At 38.3% G+C, this 20,596-nt stretch overlaps 1 protein-coding gene across 3 annotated transcripts in view; it reads right to left on the bottom strand.

Annotated features, from left to right (window-relative positions):
* Nucleotides 1-11,419: 11,419 nt before the first annotated feature.
* The window catches only part of TM4SF18 (transmembrane 4 L six family member 18), a 31,082-nt gene continuing 21,905 nt past the window's right edge, over nt 11,420-20,596 (bottom strand). For 2 of the 3 annotated variants that reach the window (XM_058730185.1, XM_058730183.1), the window contains 2 exons: nt 18,206-18,386; nt 11,420-17,445 (listed from right to left, as the gene is read on the bottom strand). In XM_058730185.1, coding sequence (XP_058586168.1) covers nt 17,431-17,445; nt 18,206-18,386 — 196 coding nt within the window. In that variant the 3' untranslated portion in view covers nt 11,420-17,430. The remainder of the gene's footprint in view (nt 17,446-18,205; nt 18,387-20,596) is intronic. The other variant, XM_058730184.1, reaches the window with a different exon arrangement.

Raw genomic sequence — 20,596 nt, forward strand, 5'->3', positions numbered from 1 at the left:
CCAGTTCCCAACTCCACCATTTATTAGCTGCGTGATTTGGAATGAGTTGCATAATCATTCTGAACCCAAGTCCCCTTATCTGTAACATGAGGGTAATAATAATCAAAGTTTGGTGGTCCAGTGAGGACCTAGCTTCTAGTCTGTCAAAGAAAGTTAAACATCCTCCCCTCAGACAATGAAAATGGTGTTGGTAAATATTCTTTTTTCTTCTTCTTCTTCTCAACAAATGAATAGGGAACTGGCTTCTTTTTTTTTTTTTTTTTTTTTTTTTTTTGTGGTGGTAGTGGTGGTTGTTGGGTAGGGAGGAGGTTGGAAGGAGGTACTTTTTCTTAGATAATGTTATATTTTATGGATTGGCAAAATAAAAATTTCTGCCCTTCCCTTCCTGCATAGCCCTCAATACATCCGTCTTGGTACAGCAGTATTTGAAGTTGGTAACCATTATTTGATTATATTCTTGGTTTGTATCCCAAGAACATAAGGCAACTTACTTAGCTAAGCTTTATTGAATTTGGCTCAAATGTATAAGCTCAAACACCTTGGAGGAAAATTTGGATTCCTTCCTGGTTTTTCTATTCCACAGCTAAAAATAAGTCTAAGAATAAATAGAGCACATGAAAATATGCACAGGGACCTAATGATAATAGCACCTTATGTTTTAAAAGCTTTACAATATATAAAATACCTTTAACAGTATTCTTCAAAATGTTATCTTCAAAACATTCTCCCTCAACCCAACCCTTATACCTGTTTAATACATGAAGCATCTAAAGTTCAGAGGGCCTAGTAATTTGCCACAGGATTTACACTTCCAAGTTATGGTGCCAGGCAGGGTTCAAATAGAAATCACGGGATTCCAAGTCAAATATTTCTTCCATGTGACCTTATTAATTGGCTTCAGTAGTTTAAGCATATGTACTTCTACATTAATCAATAAATGCTAAGTTTTGCTCAGAATATAAAACTCTAATTGTATCTTCCAACAAGGTAGACCAATGGGATGTAAATGATGTGGGGGCAGGATGGGGAGTTTAAAGACAGTGGGGTAGATGTTAGCAACTTTTCCACGCATTTCCATTCTTTCTGTTTCTTCTACCAATAGCCACCATTTGCTGAAAGTCACATCCTCAGTCACTTTCTAAACAGTAACTCTAATTGTGTCAGCAGATCCTGAAAGGAAAGTTGTTAGGCTCCTTGTAACTGAGAAAACTAGAACTCGGTTCTAGTAAGGAACTTACCAAAGCAAGTAGGTGTTATTGTCAAAGTTAAACCCAGCCCTTAAAGCCTAATGGATGCTCTCACTACTAACCTCCCTGCCTGGTACTCTGGGCAACTCAGGGCAACTATCAACCAGATAAGAGTTAAATAAGTAGAGCAACTATTAGCTAGGTCAGAGAGGTACACTTAGGCTAGAGCCCTGTGTCCTTCTCAGGTTAAAAATACGTAAACCACAAGCTTTCAGAGCATGGGGTAGACACCATGAGAGACTAGATGCCCACAAACTAAGGCATAGAATGAAATAGTGGGAAGATGTTGAAAATGAAGAATAAAGAGAAAAGTACATCAGACAACACTACTGTGATTATGATGGATCAAGACAAAAACAAGTCCACTCCAAAGTAATGTCTGAACACACATGAAAAACACAAACATTGCCCAAACCTTTAAAATAACCAAGTATTCTCTTATCCTGGCTATAACTGACTGCTTTGTTAAGATATTGAATCATAGAATCAATACTGCATCCAATCTAGAGCAAAGCCCTGATTCCTTTTCTTTTTCTTTTCTTTTCTTTTCTTTTCTTTTCTTTTCTTTTCTTTTCTTTTCTTTTCTTTCTTTCTTTCTTTCTTTCTTTCTTTCTTTTTTTTTTTTTTGAGAGTGAGAGGGCACAAGTCAGAGAGGGGCAGAGAGAGAGGGAGAGAAAGAATCTCACAAGGGACAGAGAAAGAGAGAGAGAGGAAGAGAGAGAGAGAAGCAAGGCTCACCTGAAGTGGGGCTCTTGTTCACCCAAAGTGGGACTTGAGCTCACCCAATATGGGACTCAAACTCATGAACCATGAAATCATGACCTGAACCGAAGTCAGATGCTTAACTGACTGAGCCACCCAGACGCCCTGCTTCGTTTTTTTTTTTTTTTAATGCTTATTTATTTATTCTGAGAGAGATAGAGGAGGGGCAGAGAGAGAGGGAGAGAGAGAATCCTAAGCAGGCTCCACCCTCAGCTAGGTGCAGAGCTCAATCTCAGTCGTGAGATCATGATCTGAGCTGAAATCAAGAATTGGATGCTCAACCGACTGAGCCACTTAGGTGCCCCTAAATCCCTACTTCTTTAAACATCCCTTAAATCACCTAACACAAGCACCAATCCTATAAGTCCTTTGTAACACCTTCTGTCTGAGATACTCCGTGGTTCTCCCCGGTATGTGTTGTCTTACATTGCAACGAGCAATAAACACAACTTATTCAATTATAGGTAAATTCCTGTGGTTTGGTTGGAGTGCATTGAGGCTAATCTCCCTTAGAAAAAAAGTCTATGACATAGCTACTATTAAAATATTATAGGGGTGCCTAGATGGCTCAGTTGGTTGAGTGACCAACTTCAGCTCAGGTCATGATCTCACAGTTGGTGAGTTCAAGCCCTGTGTGGGGCTCTGTGCTGACAGCTCAGAGCCTGGAGTCTGCTTCAGATTCTGTGTCTTCTTCTCTCTGCCCCTTCCCCCCTCATGCTCTGTTTCTCTTTCAAAAATAAACATTAAGAAAAAAATTTCCAAATAAAATAAAATATTGTCAACATGACTAAAATTCAGAAATTTATGTCTCCAACCTGGATCTCTCCACCTAGTTGCTTAATACAGCACTTCTCAAACATGCAGATGAATCCCCATAAAAATCTGAAGATCTTTCAAAATGTAAATTTTGCTTCTGTAGGTCTGGGGTAGAGCTCAATATTCTGCATTTCTGTGCTGGCTCTCTGGGGATGCCAGTGCTGCAGATTCATGAACCATACTTTGAGTAACAACAACCTCATAGACATCTCGATATCAATATGCCCAAATATGAATTCCTAAGACTTTCATTTTTAGCTCCAACATGTTAAGAGCTTGGATGTCATCACTACCATCCTTACAATAAGAAACACTGGACAAACTGGAAATCAACAACTTTTCCTGAACCCATTAGAGAAGTAATGCAAGCAGGGAGATGAAAATTCTAAATAATAATAATAACAAGAAGAAGAAGAAGAAGAAGAAGAAGAAGAAGAAGAAGAAGAAAATACTAGAAATCAAAAATACTATAACAGAAATAAAAGTGCTTCTGATGCTTCATTAGACTGGACACAGCCAAGGAGAGAATCAGTGAGCTTAAAGATCAGTCAATAGAAACTTCCAAAACTGAAATGCAAAGAGGAAAAAAGAATGAAAACAAAAAACCAAACAAATCACACACATACACACAGAGAATATTCCAGGATTATGAGGTAATTTTTAAATGTAACAAAATTGGAGGGCCAGAAGAAGAATGAAAGAAATGGACTAAAATAAATATTTAAAGTAATATGGACCAAGAAGTTTCCAAATTTAGTGACAGACACTACTAAGCTACAAATCCGAACGGCTCAGAAAACAAATGCTAGAATAAATACCAAAAAACAAAAACAAAACCCTATACTTAAGCATATCATACTCAATCTACAGAGAACATCTTGAAAGAAGCCAGAAAGAGGAAAATATCTTACCTGTAGAGAAACAAGAAGAAGAATCACAAAACTGAACCGATCTTGCTCATCCTGCGAAAACCATTTTATTCACTGCCGTTTTACTCAGCTCATGGCACTTTCAGCCTTCTAAGCCAGGTCAGAAACGTTGGATTCAGCCTTATCTCCTCTCCTTTTCACATTTCACATTCAGTTTGTCACCTGTTCAAAGTGTACAGTAAAACCTTGGTTTGTGAGCCTAATTCATTCCAGAAACATGCTTGTAATCCAAAGCACTTGCCTATCAAAGCGAATTTCCCCATAGGAAATAAAGGAAACGCAGATGATTTATTCTACAACCCAAAAATATTCATATAAAAATGATACAATAATTTAATATAATACAAAATAATAAAGCAAATGCAAAAGATGAAGAAAAATTAACCTGCACTTACCTTTGAAGACCTTCATGGCTGGTATGAGGGAGACTAGAGAGAGGAGGGTTATTGTGTAGGACGACTTTCACTATCACTAACGGAATCGCTGCTATCTATTGGCTCAATGGAATCTTTCCCTTTTCGTGCCACTTTAACAAGGAACCTATCCAATGACAATTGATTTTGCCTCCTTTTGAGGATTTCGCGTAAATGTGACATTGCATTGTCGTTAAACAGATTCATCTCTCTCACTGCTACAGCCTTATTCGGGTGATGATTTCCTACAAAATTTTGCACTGCTTCCCACATTTTACACATCTCCCTAATCTCATTTGAAGTGAGGTATTCCTCTGCCTTTTTCTCCCCCTCCTCTGCAGACGAGATGCAAGACGTAGACTTCTTATAAAATCTTGCAATTTCGGCCACTCGCATACCCCGTTAACACTTCTTGATGATTTCCTTCTTAACTTCCACTGTAATCAGCTCCATCTTTTTACCTCCTTTCTTTTCAACCTTTTCCTGCATAGAGCCATAGTATAGGTTCGCACAGATGTTGACTACAGTACAGTATTCATAAACTCTTGTCATATACTGTATTTAATGTAACTGGCAATGAGGCAGCAGAAGAAAGGGTCTACCTGCAGGCAGCCTGACCTAGAATGAAGCAAAGCCTTCCTAAGCTTACTCTTGCATGGAAAAGCAAAGGACTTTCCATAGGTGCTCTGAAGTGACAAAACAAACAAACAAAAAAAACACAAACAGAAAAACACTAGTACCAGTAGTGGGCACCTTCCAATGTCCCAAAAAATCACTGATTTCTGCCAAACGCCGCAGCCTGAGACCAAGCATCTGAGCATGGGAGATGATCACCCACAATCCTGCAGCAAGAGAGAAAGAGAGAGAGAAGAATCATTGGCTCATCTGTGATCATGTGATGTTCCGTATCACATACTACTTGTATTCCAAGACACCACTCATTTATCAAGTTAAAATGTATTAGAAATGTTTGCTCATCTTGCGGAACACTCACAGAACAACTTACTTGCAATCCAAGGTTTTACTTAATCTAAAATCCAGCCACTTCTCACCACCTCTCCTAACATTTCCCTGGTTCAAGCCGTTCATTGTGTCCCTCTTGGGAACTGTAACATCCTCCAAAATAGTTTCCTGCTTCTGCTCTAGCCTCCCTCCAGTCTGTTCTTAACACAGCCTGAGTGACCCTTTAAAAATATAAATTCCATCAGGTCACTCCTCTTCTCAAAGGCTTGCAATGGCTCTCCATTTCCTGCAGGATAAAATCCATAGTCCCTTCTATGACTTTCAAAGCTCTTTAAGGATTTCACCTGCTGTTACCTCTTTTCTCCCACCTCCACTTTTCTCTGCTTTGCTTGCTCTGCTCTGACCAGGCTTGCTTCTTTGCTGCTCCCCAGCCTTACCAGCCACACCTGCAACAGAAGCCTCTTGCGCTGACACTTCCTCTGCCTGAATGCATCCCCCTCAGGTATCCTCATAGCTCCTTTCTTCACATCCACTAGGTTTTAATTTAAGTGTCACCCTCTTGGGGTGCCTGGCTGGCTCAGTTGGTAGAGCATGTGATTCTTGATCTCAAGATTATGAGTTCAAGCCTCACGTTAGGTGTGGAGCCTACTTAAAATATAAATAAATAAATGTTTGTATGTATGTATGTCACCCTCTCAGTGGGGTCTACCCTGACCATATGATTTAATATCAACACCTGCTCCACCTCCCCTCTCCCCAGCACGTGGGATTTCCCCCTACTTTTCCTTTTGTCCATAGCATTTATCTTCCAATTTACTATCAAATCTTATTTATCAGGTTTGTTGTCTGTCTCTTCTTACCAAATGTAAACCCCATTAGGGCATAAATTTTTGTTGGTTTTGTTTGTTGATGTATCCTCAGCATCCAGAACAGTGTTTCGCACACAGTATGTGCCTAATGAATGTTTGTTGAATGAATGCATTGTAGAATACCCTGAAACTGGCTTTGTGACCTGGAAAAACAATAAGAGTGACAATAATGACAATTTTGGTCTGCTTTCTACATGTGTTAAGCACTTGAGGAATTTAACTCATTTAATCTCTACCACCTCAAGAGTGAGACAAGTAAAGCAGAAGGAAGAAGGTAAGACTCCCACCCAAGGTCGCACAGCCAATTAGAGACGGAGCCAGAATTTGAACACCCAGCCATTCAGGCTCCAGGGCTCAAGTTCATAAGCAACGTGCTATGCTGAAAAATCAGATTATCCTCTCTGTACTTCAAGCATTTTCCTCTTCATTACAAATTGTTGTGCCACAGTATTTTATTTTATTTTATTTTATTTTTTTTTTATTTTTTATTATTTTTTTTTCAACGTTTTTTATTTATTTTTGGGACAGAGAGAGACAGAGCATGAACGGGGGAGGGGCAGAGAGAGAGGGAGACACAGAATCGGAAACAGGCTCCAGGCTCCGAGCCATCAGCCCAGAGCCTGACGCGGGGCTCGAACTCACGGACTGCGAGATCGTGACCTGGCTGAAGTCGGACGCTTAACCGACTGCGCCACCCAGGCGCCCCGTGCCACAGTACTTTAAAGGATCCTTCCATATTCATAAAACTGTATGTCACTTTGCCTCACTGTTTTATCTACTTCGCTCATGGTTTTCAGACTAAGATATAAGATAGTGACTTGAAGGAACCAGGAACTGATGGCTCTGGGGACATCACATTGCATATCCTTCATAATGTTCCTACTTCCTACTTTCAGGTGCAACTATGACACAACTGTGCATGAGAAAACTTTTTTCCCTCCCACAACAGTACAATGTTGGCTAGTCCTGTCTATCCAGGTTCCCCTAATATCTTTAAGAATGAGCAAACTGTGATTTTGTAGATCAGAATTCTTCAAAGAAAACAGAGTACATCTTTAAACCACTACATTATAGGGGCACCTGTGTGGCTCACTTGGTTAAGCATCTGACTTTAGCTCAGGTCATGATCTCATGGTTCATGGATTTGAGCCCCGTGTTGGACTCTGTGCTGACAGCTCAGAGCCTGGGGCCTGCTTCAGATACTGTGTCCCCTTCTCTCTCTCTGCCCCTCCCCTGTTCACACACGCTCTCTTTCTCTCAATCTCTCTCTCTCTCTCAAAAATAAATAAACATTAATTTTTTTAAAAAAAGAAATGAAACCAATTGGGAAAATAAGCTTATTTTATTTTATATCAGTTTAAATGTTACTTTTTTATTTCTAAAAATAAGTTTTACATGGTTTAATCTAATATTTAACACAATTTTTAAAATTATTTGTTTATTTTTTATTTTAAAAAGAGTATGACTGGGGGAGAGCGGTAGAGAGAGAGAGAGAGAGAGAGAAGGAGAATCTTAAGCAGGTTCCATGCTCATTGGAGCCCGATGTAGGGGCTCAATCCTATGACCCTGGGATCATGACCTGCACCCCGGCACTAACACACAATTTTGATTAGGCCTGTAAGTCTAGACAAAATCTTAGGATGAGGCAAAAGCAAATCAAGTGTTATTTGGATTTAAATGTTATAATTTTTGTCAACAAAGCTTTAAGAGAGCACAATATAGATTCTTTCATTTCACTTTCGATATATGTAGTACCTTTACACATAGGGTCATTTTGCTAAATATTGAAGGGAATACTAAGGGCATCCTTTTAAATTTTTTTTTAAATTTATTTATTTTGAGAGACAGAGCAGAGGAGGAGCAGAGAGAGAGGGAAAGAGAGAATACCAGGCAGGCTCCATGCTGTCAGCACAGAGCCCAATGTGGGGCTTGAACTTACGAACCGTGAGATCATGACCTGAGCTGAAACCAAGAGTCAGACGCTTAACCAACTGAGCCACCCAAGCGCCCCCTAAGGGCATCTCTTAATCTATCATATTCAAATCATTCTTTTGACACATATAACCTGTCATAATTTTTTTTTACTTTTCTTCAAACATTTGCTAACCTAACCTGCCAAATCCTTATTTGTCAAAACCTTGTGTGTGATTTGAGCAGTTCTCCATTACTTTCAATGACTTTAAAATCCTGCAATATTTACATTTAATTGGCACTGGGAAGTGAATCAAAGAAGGGAAAGAAGCCAAAAAGTGAGTTAATGCTGTGGGTAGCTGGGGTTCAGTCGGGCTGGGGATTCTTTGAAAAACTGAATAGTACCCCCTCAGAACTATCAGATCGAAAAGCATGGAGGTTATGAAATTTACTCACCTGAAGTTCACTGCTGGGGTATTGACTCCCAGGCACTTCTGGCCTCCCTGTTTCCTGTATAAGCACGTCCCTACATCCAGAGAATATATTCAGTTAGATGCAGAAAGTTGTCTGCCTATACTGGAACTATCTGCAGAGGCCCTATGGGGTGAACTTAGGGGAAATGCAAGAGGCACCGACATGCCTCCTACATTCAGTTGGGTCACTTAGAGAAAGTGATGTCAGATATCTCCATTAAAAAGGTATCTTTACCCCTTTGTAATTTACAATTTCAAAAGTGCTTTTTGAGATCAAATAATTATCATATTCCCCAAACATACTTTTTACTCAATGATTTTACTCTGACTCTTTAACATAAGGGATCAAACCCTATTTCTGATCACTGAGCTCCAAAAAAGCTATAATCTGGGCCCCTGAACTCTGAGTCAGCCATAGTTTTTCCCCTTGGCTCTCCTTTTAGATCTTCAGGTACAAAAGAACTCATCCTTAGGGGGTTGTAGTATTATAAAAGCTGATGCAAGGTACTTGGAACTGCCTCCAGGATTCCTGCAAATGTTTCTCTTCCATCTTCCTGTCTTTCCCCTAGGCTGGATACTGCTGCCTCTGCCAAAATAGGGGAAGAGTAGGCTTTAAACTTAGAGGTTAAGCAGTGAGATGTGCCCTGTCATATCCACGAACACCAAATGACTCCTAGGAGCTTCATTTTCCAGTTTGGAGAAGCTGATGGAAGACTCCTCCATGACAGTCAGCACTTGTACTCCTGGAGATTTCCACCACGGTGGACCCGATGGATTCCCTAGAGCTGCAGGACTCAGCTAGAGTACCTCTTCCTGCTCCCTGGAATGGAAGCTTTCACATTTTGCTGATTTTCCAGGGTTCTTTTTTCTAGGCCCTTCAGGAATAGCTTTAACTGGATGCCCTGAGGCCAAGATTGCTCAGTGGTACTCATTCAGCAGGGATCTATGTACGTGGTCTGCAGACGAAACCACAGCTCCCAGCCTAAAGGAGTTCCAATTTCCATTGAGTATCTTCTGTTGTATCTCAACATTAGATACAGTGGTTCTGGAAACTGAGAACCAGATTCTCACAGAAAATAAAAGGGATGAAGGGTAGTCCAGAAACTATAGTGAGTTGTTCTCTAAAGATCTCAGGCTCCCAACTTTGTCTATAAATAAAAATAAGTTTTTATAAAAATCTTTAGAATCACTCAAATATATTAACCTCAGTGCCTAGAGGGCAAGTTATGAACTCTACCAGAACCAGAGTTCCTAAGGGTGCCCAAATACCTCAGGGCACATGGAAGAATATGGAGGACATGATCTAGGTTGCACATATGATTGCTTACAAATTTGGAGAAAGTGGGAAAGGCTACCAAACCTCAATATTAATGCAAGTTCCTGCACTGCTGTGCTTGAGACTTTCCTTGAACTAAAATTCCCCCGACTTCCAAAAAACCACTTTGTATGAAATCCAGAACTTATCGTCAAAGACCCAGGAACAGGCAGGGAGAGGTTTGAATTGGCCTAGGTGAACACAGCTCATTCTCTGGAAAGTAAGCTGCTCTTTTCTGTAATCATTTTATTTAAGATATCTATTTCTTAAACAATATATTGTTTCTTTTTGAAGAAAAAATTAATAGCAAACATAAACCCATTTGTGTTCGAAAAGGGCAACTGTGTAACTTTTGGCTGAAGGCTCTTGGGAGAAGATAAGTGGAACAGTCCCATGGCCTCTCAGTTCTTAGGAGCTGGCAGAGGAGCACTTTGCAGAAGTGCTGAGGGTCCTCAGCTGATTGAAAGAGTGGACAACAGAAGGGAGAGCAGGAACATCATCAGCACATGGGTAAGCCAGACCAGGTATAGATACAAATTTCACTCGGGCATACTGTCCTCAAGTTAAAGGATAGTATGTTTGCATTAGGGCTCTTTGTGATCACTGCCCTTGATGTATATTTGTGTCTCAAGTCATACTGCTCCAGGGGACTATTGCTCTACACCTGGTGAACAGGTGTTATTTTGGAACACACTTTTCCTCCTTTCTGGGAATTCCCCTCACTTTTATTCTGTGTTCTATCTCCTGTTTCCTGAATCTTAATTCTTCCTCTTCAAGGAGGAAGAATTCTCTCATTTTGGTGGAGTGCATTCTCCAGGAAGGTGATATTTTGAGAAGTTACTCATAGAAAATGTCATGTATCATGGAAATAATTTCCTTCAAAATTATTTCCTTCCTTTTAAAGGCATTGCTCCAGTTGTTCTCTAATTTAGCTATTAGAAATTTAAAGCCAATATGATTCCCTATACTTTCTATGTGACCTGTTCCGTTTTTCCTCTGAAAGCTTGTAGAATATCCTCTTTCAATCAGGGGTTTTAAAACTCTATTTGGAATAACTTTTCTATCTGGATAGTCATGCTCTTCCGTTTCATGAAATTTTCTTGCATTGTTATTTTTGTCTTCCATCTTGTCTGTTCTTTCTTTCCAGAAATTTCTATCAGTTGGTGTTGACTTCTTAGACTGACTAGTTTTCTAATTTTCCTTAGTTTTTGCTCACTTAAAAAAATCTTATTCTTTTTGCTCTAGTCTCTAAGTGATTCCTTGACTTCATTTTCCAAATCTTATACTGAGTTTTTCATTTATGCTACCTTATTATTAATTTCTAAGAGTTTTGTTGTTCGTTGAATGCTTTAAAAAAATATATAATTCTTGTCTTCCTTCATGAACACAAAATCTTGTCATCTTCCTGAGGAATGCATGATATATATATTTTTAAAGTTTTCTTCTTTCCAAATTGGTTTCCTCTGAATCGGTCTTCATTTAGATAGAGACTAAAACAAAAGTCTCTATCTTTCATGTAAGACGTGTTCCTCAGATGTGTGAGGGCCCTTGCCTATCTGCTCATGATTATGAAGGAAGGGAAGAGCTAATTGGAAGTTGAGTGTGTGCTTATTGACTCTGAACTTCATTGTTGGGTAAACTGGGTGAGCCATTTATTGAAGCATTGCAAATGCCACTATATTATTTCATATAGCTGTGGTGACAAATAACTCCAAACATAGTAACATAAAACAACAGAAGTTTATTATCATACAGGTCTAGGGAATGACAGTCCAAAATCAGTTTCACTGTTATAAAATCAAGAGGTTAGCAGGCCCAAGTTCCTTCTGGAGGTCTAGGTGAGAATCCATTTCCTCGACCTTTCCAGCTTCTGCAGGCTACCTGTATTCCTTGATTGACCCCCTCCTGGCAGCTTCTCTCCTCTCCGATTCCTGTTTCTGTCCTTGTATCTTCTTTCTCTGAAAGTGATACTGGTCTCTCTCTTATAATGACCTTTGTGATTATGTTGGGTTTACCTGGGTAATCCAGGATAATCTCCCCTTTTTAAAATCCTTAATTTAATGACATCTGCAAAGTCCATTTCTGGGTAACATATTCACAGTCCCTTGGGATTAGGACATGGACACTCTGGGGGGTTATTATTCAGCCTACCACAGTTAGTATCTAAGTTTTCCCTCTTGCACTGGCCAGACTCCCTACAAGAGGCTCCAACTTGGAAGGGAAAGTTCTGGCTAATAGTTACTCTGAGATCTGAGTGGATTAAAAGGGCTTTGGGGCAGGTGTGTCTCAGTATCCCTCATTCAGGATGTAACAGTCACTTAATCTCTTTAGTTTGGGTGTAATATCCATCTCTTTGGTGAACTCAGAGACCCTCTCTTTTACCCTTTCCAGAGGATAAACTTTCAAGTGTCTGCCATTTTCCAGTGACATAGAGAGGTATACAGGGACTCACCCAATCCTCGTTGGTCTTCCTTTACTCCCAGTTCCAGATGTATCTGGTGCTATCCATCGGGGAGTCTTTTGAAGATTCTGACATGTAAATTATGCTGGCTCTCAGCTTACCACCCCTACTCCTAAAGCTTGGGATTTTCATGTTTTTTTAAGGTGGTTTTGTCAGTTATGTTTTATCAGTATGCTTTGTAGCTTCTGTAATTTTATTGCTGTTGTCTCCCCTAATCTCTGAATATTTGTTTACATCTTAAAAAAAACCTTTATTATAAATTTAGTGTGATTTCAGGCAGGAGTGAAATCAGATTTTGTGTGTGTGTGTGTGTGTGTGTGTGTGTGTGTGTGCATGTGTGTGTTTTCATATTAATGCAGAAAAAACATTTGATTTGAACTGGTTTTGTTCCTTGGGTCAGGCATGGGCTGGCTCTGGCCAGGGTAGCCAGGCATCACATGTAGTAAAAGGATTTTAGTAGCCAGGTTTGTGTGTCCTGCCCTATCTGCCCAATTACACACACTCAAGTTTGACTTCTTACCTTGGTTTCCTACCAGGTATCCCAGTTCCTCTAGGACTGGAATCTTGTCCCTAACTTCCAGCTTCATCTCACAAAGCAGGAAGCAGAACTAGCAGGAGTCATTCTAAATATAAATAGTTGTAGTTTTCATAATTGTATCCTTTCCTTGTAGCTTTTTTTTTTTAAGTAGGCTTTATGCCCAGCATGGAACCCAATGTGGGGCTTAAACTCACAACCCTGAGATCAAGACTTGAGCTGAAATAAAGACCTGAGCTGAGATAAAGAGTAGATGTTTAACCTACTGAGCCACCCAGACACCCCCTCCTCGTACCTTTTCAGTGGGATGGAAGTATATACACCAGAGACTAGGGTTTTAGGAATCAGATTATGATGGCTATTATGTTTATACTCTCCAAACATGCGTCAAAACGACAAAATGAAGTGCTCGCCTCTCTTGCACTTTCTCTAGCCTAGCAATGCCTTCTCTTACCTTTGCCTACTTTACCTTTCCCTCCCCAGACTTCTGACCCTATTCTCTCCCTAGAACCTTAGGACCTTTCTTCACTCCCTTCCCATTCTGTTGTAGCTGTGGTATTTCCAGGTCCTAGACATTGCAAATCTGCTCCAACTACACTGGGTTCTGAGTCACCCTGGTTCTAAGAGCTTTATATGTACCAACTCAAAATGTACACAGCTCTGTTCTTATTCCTACTTTACAAATTCAGAAACAGAGGCACAAATGCCTTAAATAAACCTGACCAGGATCACACAGCTAATAAGGCAGAGCCCAGATTTGAATCTGAGCATTCTGACTCCAGAGTACATCTTTAAACCACTACATTATAGTGGCGCCTGGTTGGCTCAGTTGGTTAAGCGTCTGACTTTGGCTCAGGTCATGATCTCGCAGTTCGTGAGTTTGAGCCCAGTGCTGGTCTCTGTGCTGACAGCTTGGAGCCTGGAGCCTGCTTCAGATTCTGTGTCTCCCTATCTCTGTCTGCCCCTTGCCCCACTCACACTCTGTCTCTCAAAAATGAATAAACATTAAAAAAAAATTTTTTAAGCCACTACGTTATAGACTACTTATAAATTGTATCCATGTGCCAAACACTGTTTTCTGAGATATGTGTGTATTTATATATTTACTTATTATATATCTATATAATAATATATAATATAATTATTATATATAATAATATAATATATAATATAGAGATAATATATTAATAATATATAACATAATAATATATAATCATATAATAAATATATAATTTAATATATAATTATAATATACTAATATATTAATATATAATTAATTATAATATAATATATGATAAATAATATATAATAAATAGATTCTATATTTATATTATATATAATATGTAAATAAGATTATACAAATTAGTATACATACATACACCCATTTAATCTTCATAGATACTATAGATCAAGCAAACAGCCAAAAAGAAACCAAGGATCTGAACGACAAAATTAACAACTTCTCCTAATGGACACTATTGAATCTTGAACCCAATATTTGGATGAACATATACTTTTAAAGTACATAAAGGAATCTACTCCTGAAATCATTGTTGCACCATCTAACTAATTTGGATGTAAATTTTAAAAAATAAAAAATAAAATTTAAAAAAGTAAATAAAATATTTACAAATAGTAACCATAAAACATGTTTTAAAAATGTTCAAAGTATCAGAATCATATACACCACATTGTATAATCACGATATAACTAAGCTGGAAATCAATTAAAAAAAAAAAGCCCAAACTCACATAATTGGAAATTTTAAAAGCACATTTAAAAACACATAGACAGGGAAAGATCATAAAGAAAAGTAGAAAATATTTATAACTAAGTAATAAGGAAAATACAACATTTCAAAACTTGGAAGATGCAACCAAAGTGGTACTTACAGAAAAAGTACGAAGTCTTAGATGCTTATTTTAAGAAGAGAAAAAGAAAGATTGAAAATTGATAAGCTAGGCATTGAATTTAAGAAGTCAGAAAAATTACATTGAGATTGAAGCAAAAGAAATAAGAGAGAAATTGCAAATATAAAAGCATAAATGTATAAAGCAGAATTCATTCCTAATTAAAATGAGCTAGCAATAGTCTCTCTGAGAATTAGAAAATGAAAAGAGTAAAAAAAAAAAAAAAAAAAAAAAAGGCTATCACACACATGCCTTCATGTTTAGGGTTTCTCTATTCTCAGCTCCTTAAACAGATTTTACAGATAGGATGAGAGGATACTTTCTTTTTAAATGAGATTTTTGTTATCATTATTTAAGAAATACATTTTCAAATGAAAATTTCAAATAAAAAAACATAAGTCATAATCCCATCATTAGGGAATAATTCTTAACTGTTAACATTTAGGTATTGTTCCTGTCTTTTTTGGTCTGTATCTGAAATTTTATACATGTCTGCATGTAATCAGATGGTTATTTAAAAATTTGAGCTCAAACTTCCCACATAGATTTGTATCCAGCTTTTTTCTTTGAAAGTAAATCATTAGCAAATGCTCTTTAAAAACAAAATTGCGGGAGGCACCTGGGTGGCTCAGTTGGTTGAGAATCCGAATTTGTCTCAGGCCAAGATTTCACAGTTCGTGAGTTCAAGCCCCACATCGCCTCATTGCTGTCAGAGCAGAGCCTGCTTCAGATCCTCTGTCCCCCTCTCTCTGCCCCTCCCCTGCTTGTGCTCTCTCAAGTATAAATAAAACATTAAAAAAATAAATAAAAACAAAATTTTGGATGGCTGTGTTAATAATTTAATAATACATACACTGTACTGCATTTGGCTGCACCCCTGTTCTCAGACAATGTTTCCAGTTCTGTGGTGGAGTCGTTCAGCTGACGTCTGTCTACTCATGGTCCACTCAAGGTATGATGCTGTATTGAATCTGAATAAGACTGAGACAGTCTGAACGTGTCTGACAAACTGGTGGGGTTGACCTTCCAGAAGTCTGTTTACAAGAGGACTGAGGAGTCATTGGGAGACCTAAGAAAAGAGCGTGCTGGATATGACAAGTTTATGGGCTTGGTGGAGTAATCAGATACTCTCAGTATTTTGGCATCCTTTCTCATCCTTTAATTATTTTCCTGAAAGCAGTGACTGGGTTGCTTCATTCTTGGCTTCCTAGTTGAGATTCTCAAGCAGGAATGACCACCAATCTCATTTGGATAGTGTTTCACTCGTGGCTCAGTCAAAGCTAGTAGGGTAACAACAGGCTGCCCATGGCTTGGGTGCCCGTCCCAATTCCTTCTGCTGGGTCCAGGGCATGGAGGTCATCTGATATACAACATGGCTTGCTTTCAGGATGCTTACTTACATCAGCAAAGGCTGTGGACAGGGTGGCTGCCCTCAAAGGAGGATGTAGACAGAGCAGGCACCAAAGAGAGAAGCATTTTCCCCTTTGCCCCAGGCTACTGCCCAGCTTTGGCACAGAGCAAGTGTTGACAGAGTATTGTTGACAGTGTTCATGGAGGAGAGCAATGGGCAAGTGGCAGAAGTGTTACGGCCTGGTGGGCCTATGTTGGAGACAGGTGTTCAGCAGAGCAACAGTGAAGGGGAGAAGGGCCTGACATGAATATCCAACACTGAGTGTCTACTATGCCCACTTTATGCTATGTCCTATGGATGATGGGAAACATAAAACATGGCTGCTGTTCTCCAAGAAGTCATGGTAAGTATAGGTAGAAAGTTTCTAAATGTTTTACTTAATTTTTTTTCTATAAATGCAAGTAGTGGTAACTGCCCATAATATAGGTATCAACTGATCAATGGTCACTTTCTTTAACCCATTGAGCATATCCTCAACTGATCATTTATTTCAAGGCTACCTCTTGTAGCCCACCACACTCATCATCAGGAATGAGAAAATTAGGCTAACAGCTCAGTAAGATTATATAGGCTTATATAAAACTTTTTTTGTCTTTTCTACCTCACTACTTTCCTTACTGAACATTAAGTATTAGTTTATGATATATTATAGATACTCAAGGTAGGAAAACATATGAAAAACGCAGTATCTTTAAACAGAAAAAAGCAAAAAATCTTGATAGTAAAAATATGAGTTTTAAAAATGTATTTTAATGATAAAACATAATAAAGAAAATTTGGAAAATATAGAAAAGTAGGAAGGGTCACCTATGATCCAAGTCAATGACAGTTGACATTTTTCTGAAAATCCTTCTAGATTTAGTTTTTATTGTAAATTTTGATTATTTGGTGTTTACTTTAGGTGGTTATATGTATACTATAAACATGAATTTATAATCTCTTGTAAATTAGCAGTATTCATAATCTTAAAAATGTGATTTGTAATGACTGTGTGACATATTTTGTAATGACTTTATATTACAACTAATATACTACTCTTTAATTCTTCCCCTAAAGTTAGACTGTTGGATATTTCTAATTTTCCAGAATATTAAATAATGTATTATTTATATTTTCATAAAGTTTTATCTTCTATTCTTATTTATTTCCATAGTATGGATTATTGGAAATGGATTTGTTTGACCAAAGGGTATAAACATTTCTGAAGATCCTGACACATATTGCTTAGAAAAATATTCTAAGTGGAAAGGTAGCATAGTTGGCACATTCAGTGAGGAATGTAAATTTCATAAGCAGGCACAACAAACACCAAATGGAGAAAACATCATCACTGGAATATTGCCCTTAAGTCTATACAGTAGATATGAGAAAAACAGATGGCATATCTTGATAATGGAAAACATTCTTGTCCTTATTCAAATAATTCCAGGCTATGAAAAAAGAAAAATAAAGTGAGTAAAGTAGTAAATTTGGCTTGATTAATGATCCATAATCCAGGTAGCAACTTAAAATTATAGTTCATAATCAAAACATGATGAATTTGGAAAATATCTATTTGAAACTACCAGGAAGGCTGTAGCTATTTTTAAATAAGACGCAAGATTACTCACTCATGATTTCTGTTCACTTGGGACTTGCCAGGTAGTTTTAGCAGTTTCAACCAAACTAAATTAACATCAGTATTTTAGTAGATGAAGCAGAAGCAGTTTTGAAGGGATAAAAACAGATTTCTCTCCTTTAAAATCAATTGCTAATGATTCACTATAAAGAATAGTTATTAGGTTAATGTAGCAGCATTCAGAAGAGAAATTATTTCAATGGGATAATGTTATGAGCCTTCAGTTATCTTATGAACAGGGAAATTCTCAATAAATAGTAAGACTTCTCTGTGCTTTGGGTTATTTCTACACAGAACACTGAAATGTTGCTCATGCAAAACACTTCTGCTCTTTTCACCACTAAACACTGAGTGCAGATTTTATAACTATTCCATTGATTCATTTCATATAGGCAAGCCAACAGACACATTGGAATATAAAAAAAATGAAATATTAAAGTTTGAGTAAAGACGAGGGCAGTAGGAAGGGAAAGAAAATGATGGGAGTCTAAAAACCATTCAACAAGAGTCACTGAATCTTGGACAGTGGGGGTAAAATGGAAGACGTACAGGTGCCACTAATGATCTATTACCTGGATGATGACTGAATAGTTTCCACACAGTATCTTGGATAACTGAGTGACTACTCTGATGAGGCAAACAATCACCTGAAGCCCACTGAGTGCTATGAGAATGGAAAATAAAATGATATTCCACTCCACTACATGTGCAGGTTCCAGGCACTGAATCCAGATGCTGGAATCTGTAAGGAAACTGACAGAGAGGAGGGATATGGTCAGCAAGATTGGTCCAAGCAAGAAGGCCACAGATGTTTGGTCTGTTTGGGAAATTAATATATATGATTGAAATACATAATATTATTAAATGTGAATTAATACATTTAAAAAATCATTCATATATATATATATATATATATATATATATAGTATGCATAGCATTGGGCTATGCTTATTTAAACATGATGCCTGCCTCAGAGACCATTTTAGTTCAGTTAGAAGGCAAGCACATATGGATAAGGTCACTAGTAACAAAAGGCAGCATGTGTCAATACCAAGAAAGTTGAAGATTGTTCATTTCCCTAAAAGTCCAGAAGTTAGCCTGGGCTGTCAGAGACAAAGCTGAGCTTGTGCTAGATACAAAAATCACACATGTGGCAAAATAGCAAAGGTAAATGCTGCTAGAAATTCCTAAACTCTGTCCCAAAGACCTTTCAAACTGGTTTTCAAACTTGAGCATAGATCAGGATTATCTGGAGGGCTTCTGAAAATGCAGGTTACAGAGATACACCCCAGAATTTCTGATTTGGAAGGTCTGGATAGGGCTTAAGATTTTTCACTTCTTTTTCTTTTTTCTTTTTTCTTTTTTTAATTGGTTTTTATTTATTTTGAGAGAGAGCGTGCATGTGTGAAAGGCAGCGAGTGGGGGAGGGGCAATGAGAGGTAGAGAGTTCCACACTGTCCCAGCAGAGCCCAACAAAGCATTCGATCTCACAAACCATGAAATCATGCCCTGAGCCGAAATCAAGAGTCAGACACCTAACTGACTGAGCCATCCAGGCGCCCCAAGATTTTTTAAGTTCCCAGTGATACTATTGTTCCTGGTTTGGAGTCCACAGGGTGACTTTAGAACATTGCTGCTTGACTGCTGCTAAGATTTAGATTCTGAGGTGGGAATGCAAAAGATTGAAAGGTTCAATTAGTTTAGTTTTGCACTAGATTGTGAGAATTAAACCACTATGAAGATAATCTTAAAACCATGCTGAATCTACCCTGCTGACTTATGCTCACTTCCAGAAATGCTATGGTTATCAGCACTTGTCCTAAGGGTGACACTGTTCAACTGAATCAAAATGGAAAACTGGCCTCCTCAGAAAATTCCCCAAACAAAAACAATCGAACCTATTTATATGGAAGAGTTGTTTATAAATGTCTTGTCAACAGCAATATGCTTTTCCTTAAGACAGCAACTAAGGCAACCTGGGTACTGGACAAGTGGCCTTGAGCATTAGCGTCTGTGGTAGAAAGAGATGAATTCTGCATTTTGAGGAACACTACCACCATGACTTCTCTCTTCTCTTAGTTTTTCCTTCTCCCCCCTCCATTTCTCTCCTATTTCTTTCGTTTTCTGTTTCCTCTCTTTATTTCCTACTCTCTATGCTCCAGGACACTCAGAAGCACTCTGAGAATTTCCTGATATTGTTAATGGCCCTTAGGTCTCAAGTGGCAAAAAGTATTCAATATGGAACTCCTGAATCTGTAGGATCTTGAGCAAGAGACTTTACCTCTCTGACCTCTAGAGGCTTATTTGGACAATGGGCTTAATATATCTAACCCTAGGGTTATTACGAATATTTGTTGAAAAGTGTGTAAAAAATGCTTTGGAGCCTGTAAAGCATGGTACAGATATAATTTTCTGTTACTATTACCCTAGACCCATTTCATACACCCTCATACTCTTAACTCAGTCTCAGCCACTAAGGAAGCTAATCCCTTCAAGATCCTTACTCTAGACTGTTCCCAGTATATGCTATGCACAGATCACCCAACACTTTTAAGCAAGGTGACTTGCAGGGTTTTGATTTTTCTCCCAGACTATGGTGCTATTTATTCTTTGTGTAAACCACAGACTAGTAAGTGCATTAGCAGGGTCTGGAAGGAATAGAGACACTTTTTCTGATAGTCCTTTCCTCCACAACCTCCATATATGGCTCTATCACAACTTTTACTTTATTATATTGTAATTTTATCTTATCTGTATCTATATCTATTCCCTCACTAAACTGTGTACTCTGAGAGCTCCATTGTGATTTATGCACCCCTGAATAGCCAGGTCTAAGACCTAAAGCAGTGCCTGGTACATGGCAAAGATCAACAAATACCAGTCACCCAGTGGCTGAGTCTACTGCCCCCCACCCCAACCCACCTGGGCAGGTGAAAGACCTCATGTGGCATAAAAGATTACAC

The sequence above is a fragment of the Neofelis nebulosa genome, chromosome 5 (assembly GCF_028018385.1).
Source record: "Neofelis nebulosa isolate mNeoNeb1 chromosome 5, mNeoNeb1.pri, whole genome shotgun sequence".
NCBI lineage: Eukaryota > Metazoa > Chordata > Mammalia > Carnivora > Felidae > Neofelis > Neofelis nebulosa.